Here is a 16,510-nt window from a genome sequence, read left to right as displayed (position 1 = left end):
CCACTCTTCCTGTCCCCAACACTTGCCAAGTGGAGAGAGGCAGATAGAATGGCAGTTCCATGAAAGATGGGTTTTTACATGATTCTGCATTCTTCTATGGACTATTTCCTCCTTGGAGCCTTCCTCCATCTTTACAGTTTTGTTTTATATGCTGCGAGGCTTGAATTCAGACTCTGGGAACTGTCCCTTAGCCTTTTCATTCAAGGCTGGTGCTCTCCCATTGGAGCCACAGCTTCATTTCTGGATTTCAGGTGGTTAATTGGAGATAAGAGACCAGCCACCTTTCTTGTCTGAGTTAACTTGAAAGTACAACCCTCACATCTCAGCTTCCTGAGTATCTAGGATTATAGATGTGAGCCACTGACACTCAGTTTACACCTTTGTTATAAGAAGTGAAAGGAAATGACATGTATCAACATTTGAGTGACCTCAATGAATTATTTGCACTTCTTAGTGGGCTGGCTGAACACAGAGTAGATAATTTAGAATGCCTGGGAAACTCAGTAAAATTTCCTTGTGTCTTACCAGATCAGTAGAATTTTATGGGAATGGTGACACCCAGTATCTTCTTTGTTGGTTTTGGGTCTGATACTGGGACTTGAACTTGGGGACTCCTACTTAGCTTTTTCACTGGAACCAGCCATTATACTACATTGATACAAAGCTCCACCCTGGCTTTCTTGTGGTTAATTGGAGATAAGAGTCTCAGAGACTTATCTGCCTAGACTGACTTCAAACTGAAATGTTCAGGTAGCAGCCTCCTGAGTAACTAGGATATTATAGGTGTGAGCCACCACTGAGAAATAATTAACCAATATTAGAAAGATATGGAGTAATGGGGACTTCTCCTCATGTATGGCTGGGGGCAGTAAGCCTGATGCAATTCTTTGGAGAGCAGGGTAGCATTGCCTCATAAAGTGGAAGGTAGAGGATGGCTTGCTGTAATTCCTAGCAGTTCAGACTTAGACACAGGCCAGAACTTTGTTTCCAAACGTTCAAGAAACAACCCAAATGCCATGACTAGTAGGATAAGCCAGCTGACTTTTACACAATGACAAACTAGAGCTATACACAGCATAGTAGATCCTGAATGATTGACTGGCTGGATGACCGATTGACTGACTGACTGACTGATCGACTGATCAATTTTGGTGCTGGTATGGACCTCAGCCCTGTGTGTATCTTCTTGTGTGCTTACGTGCTTGAACTCAGGGCTGTCCCTTAGCTTTTTTTTGCTCAAGGCTAGTGTTCTACCACTTGAGCCACAGCTCCACTTCTGGAATTTTGATCATTAAGTGAAGATGAGTCTCACAGGCTTTTTTATCCAAGCAAGTTTGAACTGCAGTCCTCAGATCTTAGCCTCCTGAGTAGCTAGGTTTACAGGCTATGTGTATCTTAGTTCATAATATTGAGAAACAGAAGCAAGTCATATGAGAAGTCATTTCATATAAGTCTATTACCCAGAAGATTAGAAATGTACTAAAAGTAATCCATTGTTGAATCTTAGTAGACATGATTTGTCTTGACAGCCAAGAGGTAGTTGCCATAGAAGAGAGGCGTCTTTCTGTCTCTAGGAAGTTTGTCAGGCTACAAGCAAGACAAGCACAGTGGCTCGAGTAGATGCTCTGCAGCTTTTACAGGTTTTTGTTTGTTTATGTTGAAAATGCTCATGCATATTCCCAGCTTCATGGAACATGGTTCGGAGGAATGGAGTTGATCAATAGTGTTTGAGCTACACTTTTCCTTTACTGGTGGCAGGCTTGTCATCATCCTGGTTCTTTGCCTCCATTGGGTCCATCCTCTTTAGCCCATCTTATCATGGAGCCCTCTAAATGACTTGGAGTGGTCCAGATATCCAGGCAGACCTGATACCCTTCTGTGTCTCCGCATTGGGGGGGTACGGTGGCAGTGGTGGCTTCTCTCCCACCTGGCGGGGGGGGGGGTTCTGGTTGCCTTTGAAGTCTGGGCACTAAGAAGTACCCGTAGGTGGAGGAATGGGAGGTGCTCAGCCTTGAGTCAACTCTTCTCAGCTGCCAGCAGGGCAGAGGATGTGTCTCTGTGGCCCATGGAGACACATCAGAGCCCTCTTTTAGGGTGATGAGAGCTTTCTTCTCAGGAAGGAGATCAGATTGCCCATACAGGGAAAAGCCTTGAACCCAGAGGGAAGGAGATATATCTAGTAGTTGCTGGGAGCCAGCTGTAGGATGTATACATACACTTCTAGACTATAAGAACTGACCCTTAGTTTAAGGATCTCAGAGTACAACAAAGCCACCAATGGAGAAGTAGCATTGTTTTTTTTCATATATTTTTATTGTAATTAATAGAAGGGTTACATTATATTCACCAGATAGAAGGTGCATTACTTCACATATATTGATACCCTTTCTCATGTCTTGGTCCCCATTTCCCTCCCCCACTCCTGCCCCTCATCTTGTTTTCCCCCCTTCCCTATCCAATTTCAAATAACCTATCAAGCATATATACAATATATCAGATAACAAGGTGAAATACTGTAACAATATGAGATAACCAAGGGACAGCAAAAGAGATGAGAGAGATAATAGTACATTAAGGACAATAATCACTCATTATATGGCTTTTGTTTCTATATCCTGGAGGTCCTTTCATTTAGCATCATACTATCTGGCTTTATGTGTCTAGGTTTTATTCTATTGTAAATCTCTGCTAGGAGAACCCAAGGTTTCTACTGATTATGACAAATGAGGGAAACCATTGAGCCTATGTTCCTTTGAGACTGGCTTACTTCACTTAGTATTATTTTTTTCTAAGTCTTTCCATTTCCTTACAAATGGGGCAATGTTGTTCTTTCTGACAGCAGCATAGAATTCCATTGTGTATAAATACCACATCTTGTTGATCCACTCATCAACTGAGGGACATCTGGGTTGGTTCCATATCTTTGCTATGGTAAATAGTGCTGCAATGAACATCGTTGTGCTAATGAGTTTAGTATGTCCTTGTTTCTGGACCAGTGGGTAAATGCCAAGTAGTGGAATTGCTGGGTCATAGGGGAGTTCTATGGTTCTATGTTTAGTCTTTTGAGGAACTGGAGAAGTGGCATTGTTAATGGCCTCCCAACAGACAGCAGAGCCTATAATGCTTTCTGAAAGAAGCTATACTCAAGCCAGACCTATAGTCCTAGCTATTCAGAAGGCTGAGATTTAAGGATCATAGTTCGATGCTACTTGGGGTAGTAAAGTCTGGGAAATGCTTATCTTCCAAGCTGGAAGTAGAATTGTGGCTCAAGTGGTAGAATACTACCAGCCTTTAGTAGGAAAAGCTAAGGGACAGCTCCCAACCCAGAATTCAAGCTTCACTACTAGAAAACAAAAAAGAAGGAGGAAATTACTCTCAAGAAAAGAGACCCTAAGCAACAGATGCACAGGAATGCTGCCAGTCTAAAGGACAAAAGGTTTTGGGGGATAACAATGATTTTGCTCACATCTTCCTTCCTGATAGTTGAATGTCCAAGATAGAAAGAACCTCCAGTGGGAATGACCTGGCAGTGAGCTTCCAAATCATGCTGAGGTGTAATTATGAACCCAAGCCCTGTGCCCAAAGCCACACAGGCAGCTGCTGGATCAGAACAGGCCAAGAAACACAGATGGCCTCTCAATGTCTAAACTAAGCACATAACAACTCACCTCTTGCTTTGCAGTTTTCATTTGCAGAATATTCTAGGGCCCCACCTTGACAAACATACCCTTTGTTCCAAGCTGCATTTCATCAAAGAACCAGCTTTTCTTACAAATCATTAGCAGCAGGACACGGCCAGGCATGTAGATAGGCGAAGCCCTGAGAGCATCTTCCAGTTGTTTGGATGGCTCAGACCAACTCCCCACCTTCTAAACACACACCCAGAAAATTCTTCTTGCCTTTTTCCTCTGATACTGTATCCTCTCTGGTCTCCAGAGCTTCAGCATTCTCTTAGGCTGTGTGTGTTGAGGGGGGGGAGGAGCAGGGGGTTGCAATGTAGAGAGGACAAGGGGAACCTATTGATTGCATGTATGGAATAGGTTAATGGATATTTGATCATAAAACAAAGAACCTCTTTTTTCAGCATCCAAGCATATAAGACTTTTTGTCTAGAATTTGATGGAAATACAGCCATAGAGTACAGGAGGGTATTTGGGCAAACTTTCCTAATGAAGTTAGGATGGCTGAGTGCTGGCAGTTCACACCTCTATCCCTAGCTACTTAGAAGGCTGAGATTTGAGGAACACAATCTCAAGCCAGACTGGGAGCAGGAAAATTTGTGAGATTCTTATCTCCAATTAACCAAAACAAAACAAAAAGAAAAGCAAGTACAGTCCAGTAGTAGAACAGCAACCTTGAGTGAAAAAACTAAGGGACAATACCCAGGTTCTGAGTTCAAGCCTCAGTACTGGCACAAAAGAAAAAAGTTGGGATGGGAATGATGGTAATGAAGTTCCTTTTCTAGAAAATTCCCTCATCAGTATACTACCAACTTCTCCCCACACAGGAGGGAATTGTGTCTCCTAGTGACCTGGACCTGGTTATGTCGGATGGGCTGGGCATGCGGTATGCATTCATTGGACCCTTGGAAACGATGCACCTGAATGCCGAAGGTATGCTTAGGGCTGGGGTTCTGCTGTTGAGTATTTCCATGACACTTAGGAACAGTCGAATTTGGCCATTTTAAGCTGAGAAGAAAAAGCAGTGTAGATTAAGCACTGGTGGTTCACACCTGTAACCCTAGCTACTCATGTAGCTAAGATCTGAGGACCCCTGTTCAAAACTAGCTCGGGTAGGAAAAGCCAGTGAAACTCTTACCTCCAATTAACCAATCAAAAGCTAGAAATGGAGGTGTAGTTCAAGTGGGAGAGCACCAGCCTTGAGTGAAAAAGTCAAACAAGAATGAAAAGACCCTGCATTCTAGCCCCAGTACTAAGAAGAAAGAGAAGGAGAAGGAGGTGGTGGAGGAGAAGGAGGAGGAGGAGGAGGTGGTGGAGGAGAAGGAGGAGGAGGAGGAGGAGGAGGTGGTGGAGGAGAAGGAGGAGGAGGAGGAGGAGGAGGTGGTGGAGGAGAAGGAGTAGGAGGAGGAGGAGGAGGAGGAGGAAAGAAGAGAGGAGGAGGAGGAGGAGGAGGAGGAAAGAAGAAGAGAGGAGGAGGAGAAGGAGGAGGGGGAGGAAAGAAGAAGAAGAAGAAGAAGAAGAAGAAGAAGAAGAAGAAGAAGAAGAAGAAGAAGAAGAAGAAGAAGAAGAAGAAGAAGAAGAGGAAGGAGGAGGAGGAGGAGGAGGAGAAGAAGAAGAAGAAGAAGAAGAAGAAGAAGAAGAAGAAGAAGAAGAAGAAGAAGAAGAAGAAGAAGGAGAAGAAGAGGAGGAAGAAAGGAGGAGGAGGAGGTGGGAGGAGGAGGACGAGGAGGAAGAGAAGGAGGAGGAGGAAGAGGAGGAGGAGGAGGAAGAGGAGGAAGGAAGGAAGGAAGGAAGGAAGGAAGGAAGGAAGGAAGGAAGGAAGGAAGGAAGGAAGAAAGGGTATAGCTAACCTTGATATCATGGTTAGGGGCTAGGACACAGAGCACTGAGTCCACATGGAATTCTTAAATTGCAGGGTATGAGGAGTGAAGAATGTTCTAGAGGGACAAGATATAATGGGAACCCTGCAACATATGCTTCAGTGTAATGGAAAAGAAAGTAATATTTTCCTGGAGAAGGCGGTGGAATTGTTTACAGAGCCAAGAAGGATAAAAAGATAGGAGGGAAAACTTCACCACTGCAACCCCTGCTACCACTACCCCAGGAACCCCAGGTACCACGTGCTGGTGGTATCTTCTGTCTACACAGGAGCAGCCTGTAGGTGTGCTATTTGGATTTGTAGTTTGCCTTCTGGAAGGCCAGGGAGTTCCCAGGAGCTGCTTTCACAAGACAGGGCTGGTATAGGCGTGTAAGGTAGAGCAGGGTGGGACAGATTAGACATGTACCTTCAATCTGACTTCAGAAGCCTTGGGGTAGGGAAGTTGAAATCTATGACATGGTACCTGCAAAAGAAAGAACTTCAGAATAGGATAAGAATGGAACAAGCAGCCAGACTCTAAATGGTCCTAAAAGATGTTATTTGTTAAAAAAGAAAAAAAAGATCTATGCAAATTAAAACAAAATTTTAAAAGAAGCTATGCATCAGAATCTGGAAGGATGCCACCTAGATGTCATGGTTATTTATTCAAATCAAATTAAGTCTTTAAAAACAAAAAAACCAGGCTGGGAATATGACTTAATGGTAGAGTGCTTGCCTAGCACACAGCAAGCCCTGGGTTACATTCCTCAGTACCACAAAAACAGAAAAAAAAATGAAGTAGCACTATGGCTCAAAGGGTAGAGTATGGAGAGGATCAGGGACCGTGCCTAGCCCTGAGTTCAAGCCCCAGGGCTGGCAAAAAGCAAAAACAAAAGCAAGGTCTCACCAAGCTGAGCTGGAACTGTATTTCTGTACTACCAAGATATACCCCTAACCTGTAAGTAACTTTTATTACCTTTAGGATTTTTTGTGTTGTCATAATTTTTTTAAAGAGGGTTAAAACAGAAATAAGATTAGAAGTGGCAAGCATATGGTTTGGCCACATCACATGGCAGGACGCTTTGTGGTGCTAGGAGCTGCTTCCCGGGAGGGTGACACTGTGAGTGGGTGAAGGAAAGTAGTGACCTCATAGTGTTGGTTTGTCCCAAAGCCTATATTTATTTCCACAGTGCTTTGGTAATAACTCAGTCATTTTTTGCCACAGTAGTTAATGAAATACACTTTCCAACCAAAATCCAAACCATTTTCCCAGATACTGCTGTGTATATACCATCTGAGAGCAGACTGTCACTTGTGTATTGGGAACAGGGTGTATCTTCTTCCCTAAAGTCAAGCATTGCTGGAAGCAACTGATGGAAGGAAATTGTAGCCACTGCTATGGAACAAGAATTTAAAGTACAGGCCGGGTACTGGTGATTCATGCCTAGCTACACTCACTCCTGGGTTGAGATCTAAAGATTGTGATTCAGAGACAGCCCAGAAAGAAAAGTCCATGAAACTCTTATCTCCAACTAACTACCAAAAAGGCAGAAGCAGATGGCTAAAATGGTAGAGCACCAATCTTAACAAAATTAGCTTCATTCTGGATAGCACTCAGGCCCTGAGTTTAAACCTCAGTGCTGGCACATGCACGCACACACACATACACACAGATGGTCTAGGATAATGTCATATGCTTTTTTCACCAGCCCTCATAAATGCTGAACATATTGAAGCATTTGAAATGTGTAGACACTTTCTGATAAAACACCCCATTTTTTTTCTAGAGAAAAAAAAAAGGCAGTTGAAGTATCATGAGACAGAGATAGGGAGAGAACTGAGAAGAGCTTTGAATCTCAAACAAATAGAAATAGAAGCCAAGGACACCAGAAACTTGAGAATCAAATGTGGCAGACAGGAAGGAGGCTGGAGCAATTTTTCAAACAAAGCCAGAATGATAAGAAAACCTAATTGGCTTAATATGATAAGGGGGACGGATGCAGTGTTCAACTTCAGAGCATTCCAAGCCTGAGGTAGACAGCTATAAGATCTGGCTGGGAACCAGTGGGAACCTTCTCTCTGTCACCCAGAATGTATCAAGATCAGTGATGGGAGGATTTTTCTGGTTTTGAGATATTGTTTTCATAGAGCCCAAGCATCTCAGCTTTTAGTCTTAAAAGCTACTATTTATCTAAAATCAGTGCAAATATTTTAGAATTTAGTTTTACGATAATAAAGCAATACCTTGAAAAACAGGAGGGCAAGGTGCTTATTCCAAGTTTTTGGTTCCTTCTTTCTTTGTTGTTGTTAAAGCATCCTCCTCCGAGAAGCACAAACTGTCAGAATAGTGGTTCCGGCTTGGTGGAGAAGTGGTTTAGTTATGCTTGGGTCTTTTGCCTTGGCTTTCCTGCTTACAAGCTGCCTGACCTTGGGGTAGTTTCTTAAGTCAATACACTTCAGTTTTGCCTACTTCTGTTAAGTAGGTGTAACAGCAGTAACCTCCTCCCAGAGTAGTAAGAGAATGAAACCACACATTGGAAGCACTTACCTAGATCGTTGTGGCTGTGGCTTGATCTGTGCCCCCTTACCTCTGGTGGTTGGTTGAGCTCTCCTGCTATCTTTTTTTGTTTTGTTTTTTGTCAGTTGTGGGGCTTGAACTCTGGGCCCGGGCACTGTCCCTGAGCTCTTCACCTCAAGGCTAGCACTCTACCACTTGAGCCACAGCACCACTTCCAGTTTCCTGGTAGTTAATTTGTGTCTGGGTTGGCTTTGAATTGTGATTCTCAGATCTCAGCCTCCTAAGTAGCTAGAATTGCAGGCATGAGCCACTGGTGCCCAGCTTCTGGATTTGTTTTTAGTGTGTGTGTGTGTGGTCATTATCAAATAATAATAGATGCTACAGAAATGTGGCCAAAAGGGCCACACTGTTGGAAAAAGGGCTACACTGTTGGAAAGCACTATGGAGGTTCTCCAAAAGACTAAACCTAGTCCCCCATGACCGGTAATCCTACCCCTAGGCATTATCAAGACTTTGTACATATGACCACATAAAATGATGCTAGTTGAAATGACCTCCACAATATGGCAAAAAAGAGGCTTTTTTGTGGTTACTTTGTTTTTCTTTTCTTTTTTCTTTTTTAGTGTACTGTTTGCAGTTATTTCTCTGGTCTTTTGCTTTTTTCTTCTATGACTTATAAAGTGTGTGTGTGTGTATGCATTACAGTACTGGGCTTGAACTCAGTGCCTGGATGCTTTCCCTAAGTTTTTTCTGCTCAGGGGTGGTGCTCTACCACTTATAGCTTTTTTTTTTTTTCTGCCAGTCCTGGGCTTTTAACTCAGAGCCCAAGCACTGTCCTTGGACCGTGTCCGAGCACCACTTCCAGCTTTTTCTATGTATGTGGTACCAAGGAATCGAACCTGGGTCTCAGTGCATGCTGGGCAAGCACTCTACCACTAGGCCAAACTCTTCGGCCCACTTTTTATTCTTAAGAATTTAGTTTATTTATTTATTTATTTGGTTTTAGGATTTGAACTCGGGGCCTGGACCTTGTTCCTGAGCTTTTCAGCTCAAGGCTAACTATCTATTACTTGAGCCACAGTGCCACTTCCAATCCACTTCCAGCTTTTTTTTTTTTGGCCAGTCCTGGCCTTAAGCTCAGGGCCTGAGCACTGTCCTTGGACTTTCTCAAGGCTAGAGCTCTACCACTTGAACCTCAGCACCACTTCTGGCTTTTTTCTATGTATGTGGTACTGAGGAATCGAACCCAGGTCTTCGTGCATGCGAGGCAAGCACTCAACCACTGGGCCAAACTCCTGGCCCCCACTTCCAGCTTTTTGATTGTTAATTGCAGACAAAAGTCTCACAGACTTTTCTGCTTGGGTTGGCCTTGAACTGTGATCCTCAGATATAAGTCTATTATGTAGCTAGCTACATAGGCATAAGCCACTGGTGCCTTGCTTCTTGTGTTTTCTTCTATCTGTAGAATGGCACTATCTGAATCTAGCAGCCCCTCAGATTCACCTCTAGGTGAATTTCATCTCTTGTACAGACACTTGGTGTGGGGGGGGGTGTCAGGAGACTTGCCTGGGGAGTCTGGCTCTTCAATGTGGGATTTCATCTGCCACTGAGTGGAACTGAGCAAGTAGGGCTTGAGGAAGGAAGGGGCCTCAGCATGCTTCTACCTCCCTTAGTCCTTGCTCAGGTTTGGGAATTTGATCATGGGAGGAGGCATTAGATAATGTCACTCTGTTCTTTCAGACCTTTAGGATCTACTTTGTAAGTCCTGTGAAATTCTGTGCAATCATATAGGTGTGATTAGCTGAGTGAAGACCAGACTCTTTGAAGGTGGGTAGTATTGTGAGGTTTCCTAGAAATTAAATACCCCTCATGTAGGCCAGCTTAGTACTATAGGCCAAATCCCCAGGTCGAGTCTCCTGCCTGCTGTAGGTTCAGCTTCATAACTGAGGAATCCCAATGTAACTAGATAAGTTAAATCTAATCTTATGAAAGTCCATTATTTTTTGTCACATAAGCATTTTGTGAGAAATTAAATTCACACAGAAATGGATGGACCTAGAATAAATCATGTCTCAGAGAGACAAATGACTTATTTTCTCTCATATGTGGAAGCTGGACTATGTAGGGTAACATATGCAGGAATCAATGCATTTACACATAAACTGACTAAAGGATGGTGTTTTTAGAGGAGAAATCCAATCCTCTTAACAATTAATATACTGTTTATTAAAATGAATACCAGGAAGTGAGAACATGTTTTTGGGAGTGGGCACAGGAATGGTGGAAGGAGGGGTGAGCAAATGTCATTATAGTGTGAATTATGTAAAACGAATGGATTATGTAACTTCAGAGAAGGGATAAGAGGTGAAAATTGGAGGAGAATGAAGAAAGGGGTTACATTGACCAACAAGCAATGTGCTCATAACCTAATGTATGGAATTGTAACCCCTTGTACAACTATTGAATGATAAGTTCAGAATCTCCTGAAAAGTTAACCTTAGTATGACTAAATAAGCAAATAGAAAAGGTAAAGCAGATATTTTATTTCTGAAAGGAAATATTTAGGTTGTTTTCTGGAAACGCAACCATATGAAGTGGTTCTAGCATTTATAGATATGTCCAAAAGTCTAAATTGTCAAGTTAACACTTTAATGAAATTAAGTGAAAGTTCTTTCTTTTAAAAGTTGTCCTAACAAATAAAAAATTTTAAAAACAAATTGGTCTCTGGTTAGTGGAAGGTGCTAATGTCTCAGAAAAGTTGGGGGGTTGAAAATTTTATCCTTCAAAACAATTGTTCTCTTTCATAGACCTTAGTGTATTGTAAGGGAAGGAAAATCATTTGAAACCAATAAAGTGGTAACCCAGTCAGTTTAGTCCTATACATCAATGTAGGTGAGTCAAAACTAAATCCATAGCCAGCAGCCAGTGGCTCATTTCTGTAATCCCAGCTATTCAGAAGACTGAGATCTGAGGATCATGGTTCCAATTAAACCAAAAAATCAGAAGTGGAGCTGTGGCTCAAGTGATGAAGTACTTTAACCTTGAGCGAAAAAAATTAAGGAACAGCACTTAGGCCCCGAGTTCAAACCCTAGTACTGGCACAAAGCAAACAACCCCAAAGAAGTTGTCTTTTTTAAAAAGAGTACTAAACTACTCATTTTAATTTTAAATTGGTAGTACAGTTTTCATGGTGTGAGAACCAAGTTTATAGGGATTGAAGGAGGTGTCTGCAAATTCTGCAATTTTACTTTGTTCTTGTTACCTTTTTGACACAAATAACCCACTGTTGAGGCTTTGTGGTTTTGAAAGAGTTGGAAATATGTCTGATGGAGTAACTCAGTAATAAAACACGTTTAGCCTGAGCAAGACTAAGTTTTATTCCCAGCACCCATCAAGGAAAAAAAAAAAAGACAAAAGAAATGCACCTAAGTTGAAACAGTCAGGACTTAGAGACATCTCAACTTCCAGGATCTTAGGGCTAGTTTCTGACATGTCTGGTCTCTAAGTACAGGCTTGCTCTAGCAGCCCCAGGGCAGAAGAGATGGAGCTGAGATTCTGGATGGGGCTGGTCCACTGCCTAGGCAGAGCCGTGGTTGGACTGGGCTTGTATTTTCTTCCCTTGTTAAGTCTGAGTCTCAGAAATCTCACCTTCAGGACACAGGGCCCCACAGCAGCTGGTACTGTGATTTATCTTCTGTCTTTCCTAGCAGGAGTTAGCCCTGTCAGCCTTACAAGACCTACTGAGTCATTTAATACATACTAAGACACCCATCTGCTTATACTGATGATTTTCTTATGAATTTCCAAATGGCCCCTGCTGAAGGATAAACTTTTCTTGTTTCCTCATCAAAAGCCTGTAATCTGAGAAGCAAGTAACTAGAAGTTGAATGAGGGATTAACTTGAGTTTTGCATCATTGGTTCATAGAAAATCAATGACTAGCCATGCGTTGGTGGCTCATGCCTGTAATCCTAGCTAGCTACTCAAGAGGCTAAGCTCTGAGGATTGCAGTTCAAAGTCACCATGGGCAGAAAATTCCATGAGACTCCAGTTAAGCTGGGGAGGGAAGGGGGAAAGAGGGGCAACTTTGAGCAAAAAAGCCAAGGGAGAACATGAGATCATGGTTCAAACTCCTGTATCGGCACAAAAGAAAGAAGGGAAGGAGTCAGGAGTTTAGCCTAATGGTAGAATGCTTGCCTAGTATGCACGAAGATCCAGGTTTGATTTTTTTTTTATTGGTAAGATGATGTGCAGAGGGGTTATAGTTACATAAGTGAGGTAATAAGTATATTTCTTTTTGAATAGTGTTTCCCCCTCACTAAATTTCTCCCATTTTCCCTCACATCCAGCTTCCCTTCTCTCCCAAAGTTGCAAAGTTCATTTCCAAAATAGTGTCTAGTGAGTGTCACTGTTTCATTGGTTCACACTTTGTCCCACAGTTTCTGGGATTCCCCTACTCTTCCATGAGACAGATAAGCTTATATACAAGACAAAGGGTGCCAAACTCAAAAACAGTGACCACAGAGAATAAACCAGAGAGGAAAAGAAAAAGAAAGACAAAAGAAATAACTGCAAACAGAACATAGAAAAAGAAAGAAAGAAAAGAAAAAGTGAGCTGGGAGTTTGGCCAGTGGTAGAGTACTTGCCTAGCATGCATGAAGACCAGAGTTCAATTCCTTGGTACCACATACATAGAAAAAGCCAGAAATGAGGTTGGGAGTTTGGCCTAGTGGTAGAGTGCTTGCCTAGCATGCACGAAGACCCAGGCTTGATTCTTCAGTACCACATACATAGAAAAAAGCTAGAAGTGGTACTGAGGCTCAAGTGGTAGAGCTCTAACCTTGAGAAAGTCCAAGGACAGTGCTCAGGCCCTGAGCTCAAGCCCAGGATTGTTAAAATAAGATTTAAAAAAAAAAAAAAGAGAGAAAGAAAAGGTCAGAAATGGTGCTGTGGCTCAAGTGGTAGGGCTCTGCCCTTGAGGAAAAAAATAAGGATAATGCTCAGGCTCAATGGCAAAAAAAAAGAAAAGAAAAAGCAACCACAAAAAACCTCCTCTTATTTCCATATCATGGGGATAATTTCAATTATTTTATGTGTTTACCTTTACTGCTCTGGCTAGGAATTCCAGTAATATATTGAAGAGGAGTGGAGAAAGCAGACAACCTTGTCTATATCCTGATTTTTCAAAAAGGGGTATTTGGTCTTGTCAAATGCTTTTCTGCATCTATTAAGATGATGTGGTTCCTGCTCTTGCTCTTATTGATGTGTTGAATTGTGTTAATTGACTTTTGTATATTGAACCAAATTTGCATCCCTGGAATGAATCCTGTTTGATCATAGTATATGCATTTTTTGATTAGTTGTTGAAGTCAGTTGGCAGTATTTTATTGAGAAGTTTTGCAATAATGTTCATTAAAGAAATGGGTCTGTAGTTCTCTTTCTTTGATGAGACCCTGTCTGGTTTGGGGATGAGCATTATGCTGGCCTCATAGAATGAGTTTGCTAGTGATCTTTCACTTTCAATATCACTGAAAATTTTGAGGAGTATTGAAGTGAATTTTCCTTTGAAGGCCTTATAGAATTCGGCTGTGAATCCATCTAGTCCTGGGCTTTTTTTTGAATGAGAGGTCTTTTATTTCAATTTCCATTTTATTACTTGATATGGGTATGTTTAGTTGGTTTAAATTTCCTTCATTTAGTTTGAGTATATCAATATTTGATAGAAATTTCTTCCAGATTCTTGAATTTGTTAGCATAAATGTTTCTAAAGTATTTCCTTATAGTATTCTGAATCCTGTTTATTCCTGTCATGATGCTCATTCTCATCTCTGATTTTATATATTTAGATATGTTCTCTTTTTTTCCTTGTCAGATTTGCTAATGGTTTGTCAATTTTGTTTTTTGTTTTTTTCAAAGAACCAATGCTTTGTTTTGATCCTCCTGATTAGATTTTAATTATTTGTTTCCAACTACTGGATTGAGGTTTAGCTTGTTGATCATTTTTAAGGCACTTACGGTGCATCATTAAATTGTTGGTTTAGGATTTCTCCTATTTGTTGATGTAGGCATTCAAAGCTATAAATTTAAATTTTCCTTTGAGTACTGCCCTAAGTCCCAGAGGAGCTGTCATTTTGTGTGCTCATTTTTTAAATAAAAATATCATGAACGTTTGAATTTTCTTTCTGATCTCTTCAAGGATCTACTGGTGATTCAACAATATGTTGTTTAGCCTCTATGAGTTACAGAATTTTCTATGGTGGCTTTTGGTGTTGAGCTCTGATTTTATTCCATTGTAGTCTGAGAGAGTGCAGGGAATAATCTCAATATTTCTGAATTTGCATAGGTTTGCTTTGTGCCCTAAAATGTGATCTATTTTGGAGAATGGTCCATGTGCTGCTGAGAAGAATGTATATTCTGACACTTTTGGGTGAAATATTCTGTAGATTTCTGTTAAGTCTAGTTGAGGTTTATGCAGTTGTTTAGTTCTGAGGTTTCTTTGTTGAGCTATTGCTAGGTAAGTCATCAGCAATTGATGTGTTTGGATTTATGCATGATTTTAGCATAAAATGCTGGGTGCTCCAGCATTTTGTTGTATGATATTTAGGATTGTTATATCCTCCTGTAGGAGAGATCCCTTATTAGTATTAGTATTAGTATTAGTATGTAATGTCCTTATTTATCTCTTCTCACTAATTTTAATTTGAAGTCGATTTTATCTGATATTAGGATTGCAGCTCCAGCCTGTTTATGGAGGCTGTTTGCTTGAAAGATTTTATTCCAGACTTTTACTTTCATAATATGTTTGTTTTTGTGGGCAAGGTGTGTCTCTTCAAGACAACAGATAGATGGATTTTAATGTTTGATTCAACTAAGTCAATATATGTCATTTACTTGGAGAGTTAAGCCCATTAATATTGAGAGTTAGGATTGAAAGGTCTTTGGTAGTTCCTGCCATGTTATCCACCTTCTTAGAGGTTGTGCCTCATTAATTCTTACTATAGTTATCTGATTCTCTGTTAAGGGTCCATTTCTCTGCCTATATCATGCTCTTGTTGTTTTTCTATGTGTAGGGACATCTTTAAGTATCTTTTGTCATGCTGGTTTGGTAGAGATAGGGTGTTTCAATTTTTCTTTGCTATGGATGTTTTTTTTTTGTTTTGTTTGTTTTTGTTTTTCACCAGTCATGGGTTTGAACTTTGGGCCTGGGTGCTGCTGGGTCCCTGAGCTCTTCAGCTCAAGGGTATTGTTCTACCATTTGAGCCACAGTACCACTTCCAGTTTTCTGGTAGTTAAGTGGAGATAAGAGTTCACAAACTTTCATGCCTGGGCTGGCTTTGAACTGCAATCCTCAGATGTCAGCCTCCTGAGTAGCTAGGATCACAGGCATGAGCCACTGGGGCCAGGTATGGAAGATTTTTATTTGTCCCTCAGTTATGAAGATTTTAGCTGGGTACACTATTCTTGGTTGATAGTTGTCTTTAGGGTGTCCCACACTTTCTTCCAGGCTCTTCTTGCTTTCATAGTCTCTGCTAAGAAATCTGTAATGATTCTGATGGTTTTCCTTTACAGGTAATTGATCTTTTTTTCCCTGACAATTTTAAGAATCTTTCCCTAGGTCTCTATTGATCCTGTATGGATTACAATGTGACAATGGGATATCCTGTTCTGGTCAGGTCTGTTTTAGGTTCTAAAGGCTTCTTGTATCTGAATGGGCCTATCCATTTGGATATTCAGGAAGTTCTCTGCTAGGATTCTGTTAAATATATTTCATATTTCTTTAGCTTCCTTCCCTAGGCAATCCTCAGTATCCTTTATCCTTAAATTAGACCTTCTGCTTCTGCCTTGTAGCTCTTGTAGGGATCTGTCTTTGTATTTTTTTTTATTTCCCTTCCTTCTAATGGGCCATTTTGATGGCCTCAGTTCCTTTGTTGAATCTTTATTTTAGATTTTGATGGAATCCTTGATTTGATTTTCTATGTTCTTTCTCAGATCTCTTACCTGAATGGCTATATTCTCTTTGGACTTCCTTTCCTTCTGTTGGAATTCATTCATCTTTCTATTTATGGATTCCATGAATTCCTCTGTTAATCTGTGGTTAGCTTCATCATGCTCATGCATAGCTGTATGCCAGTTTTTAATCTTTACACTCAGTATTTTTTCCAGTAGTGTTTGTAGAGCATTTTGAGGTCTAACCTCTAGGTTTTTCATTGACTGCTTTGTTTCCAGCTTATTTTGAGTGGGAGTTGAGGTTCCTTAACTTGTCATTCTTCTTGTATTTCTATGGCTTGTTCTGTTTTGGAAATGAAAGTAAATCTAATTCCATACCAGAACACAATTTTAAGACAAGAACCAACCCAGAGCCCTGTAGTTGTACAAACTTTAGAGTTTAGATAAGTATTTTCATTCATCCTCTCCTTTTTGAATACAAAAGCAGACCCAATACCACCAGAAAACA

General features: G+C 41.0%; 1 protein-coding gene across 1 annotated transcript in view; it reads left to right on the top strand.

Moving 5' to 3' along the window:
• The window catches only part of Cryl1 (crystallin lambda 1), a 131,389-nt gene that overhangs the window by 110,917 nt on the left and 3,962 nt on the right, over positions 1-16,510 (top strand). Inside the window, exon 6 of the mRNA XM_090342441.1 lies at positions 4,508-4,613. Coding sequence (XP_090198567.1) covers positions 4,508-4,613 — 106 coding nt within the window. The remainder of the gene's footprint in view (positions 1-4,507; positions 4,614-16,510) is intronic.

This window comes from Megascapheus bottae, chromosome 11, assembly GCF_031878675.1.
Source record: "Megascapheus bottae isolate mThoBot1 chromosome 11, mThoBot2.hap1, whole genome shotgun sequence".
Classification (NCBI taxonomy): Eukaryota; Metazoa; Chordata; class Mammalia; order Rodentia; family Geomyidae; genus Megascapheus; species Megascapheus bottae.
This window is presented reverse-complemented; position numbering and strand designations above follow the sequence as displayed.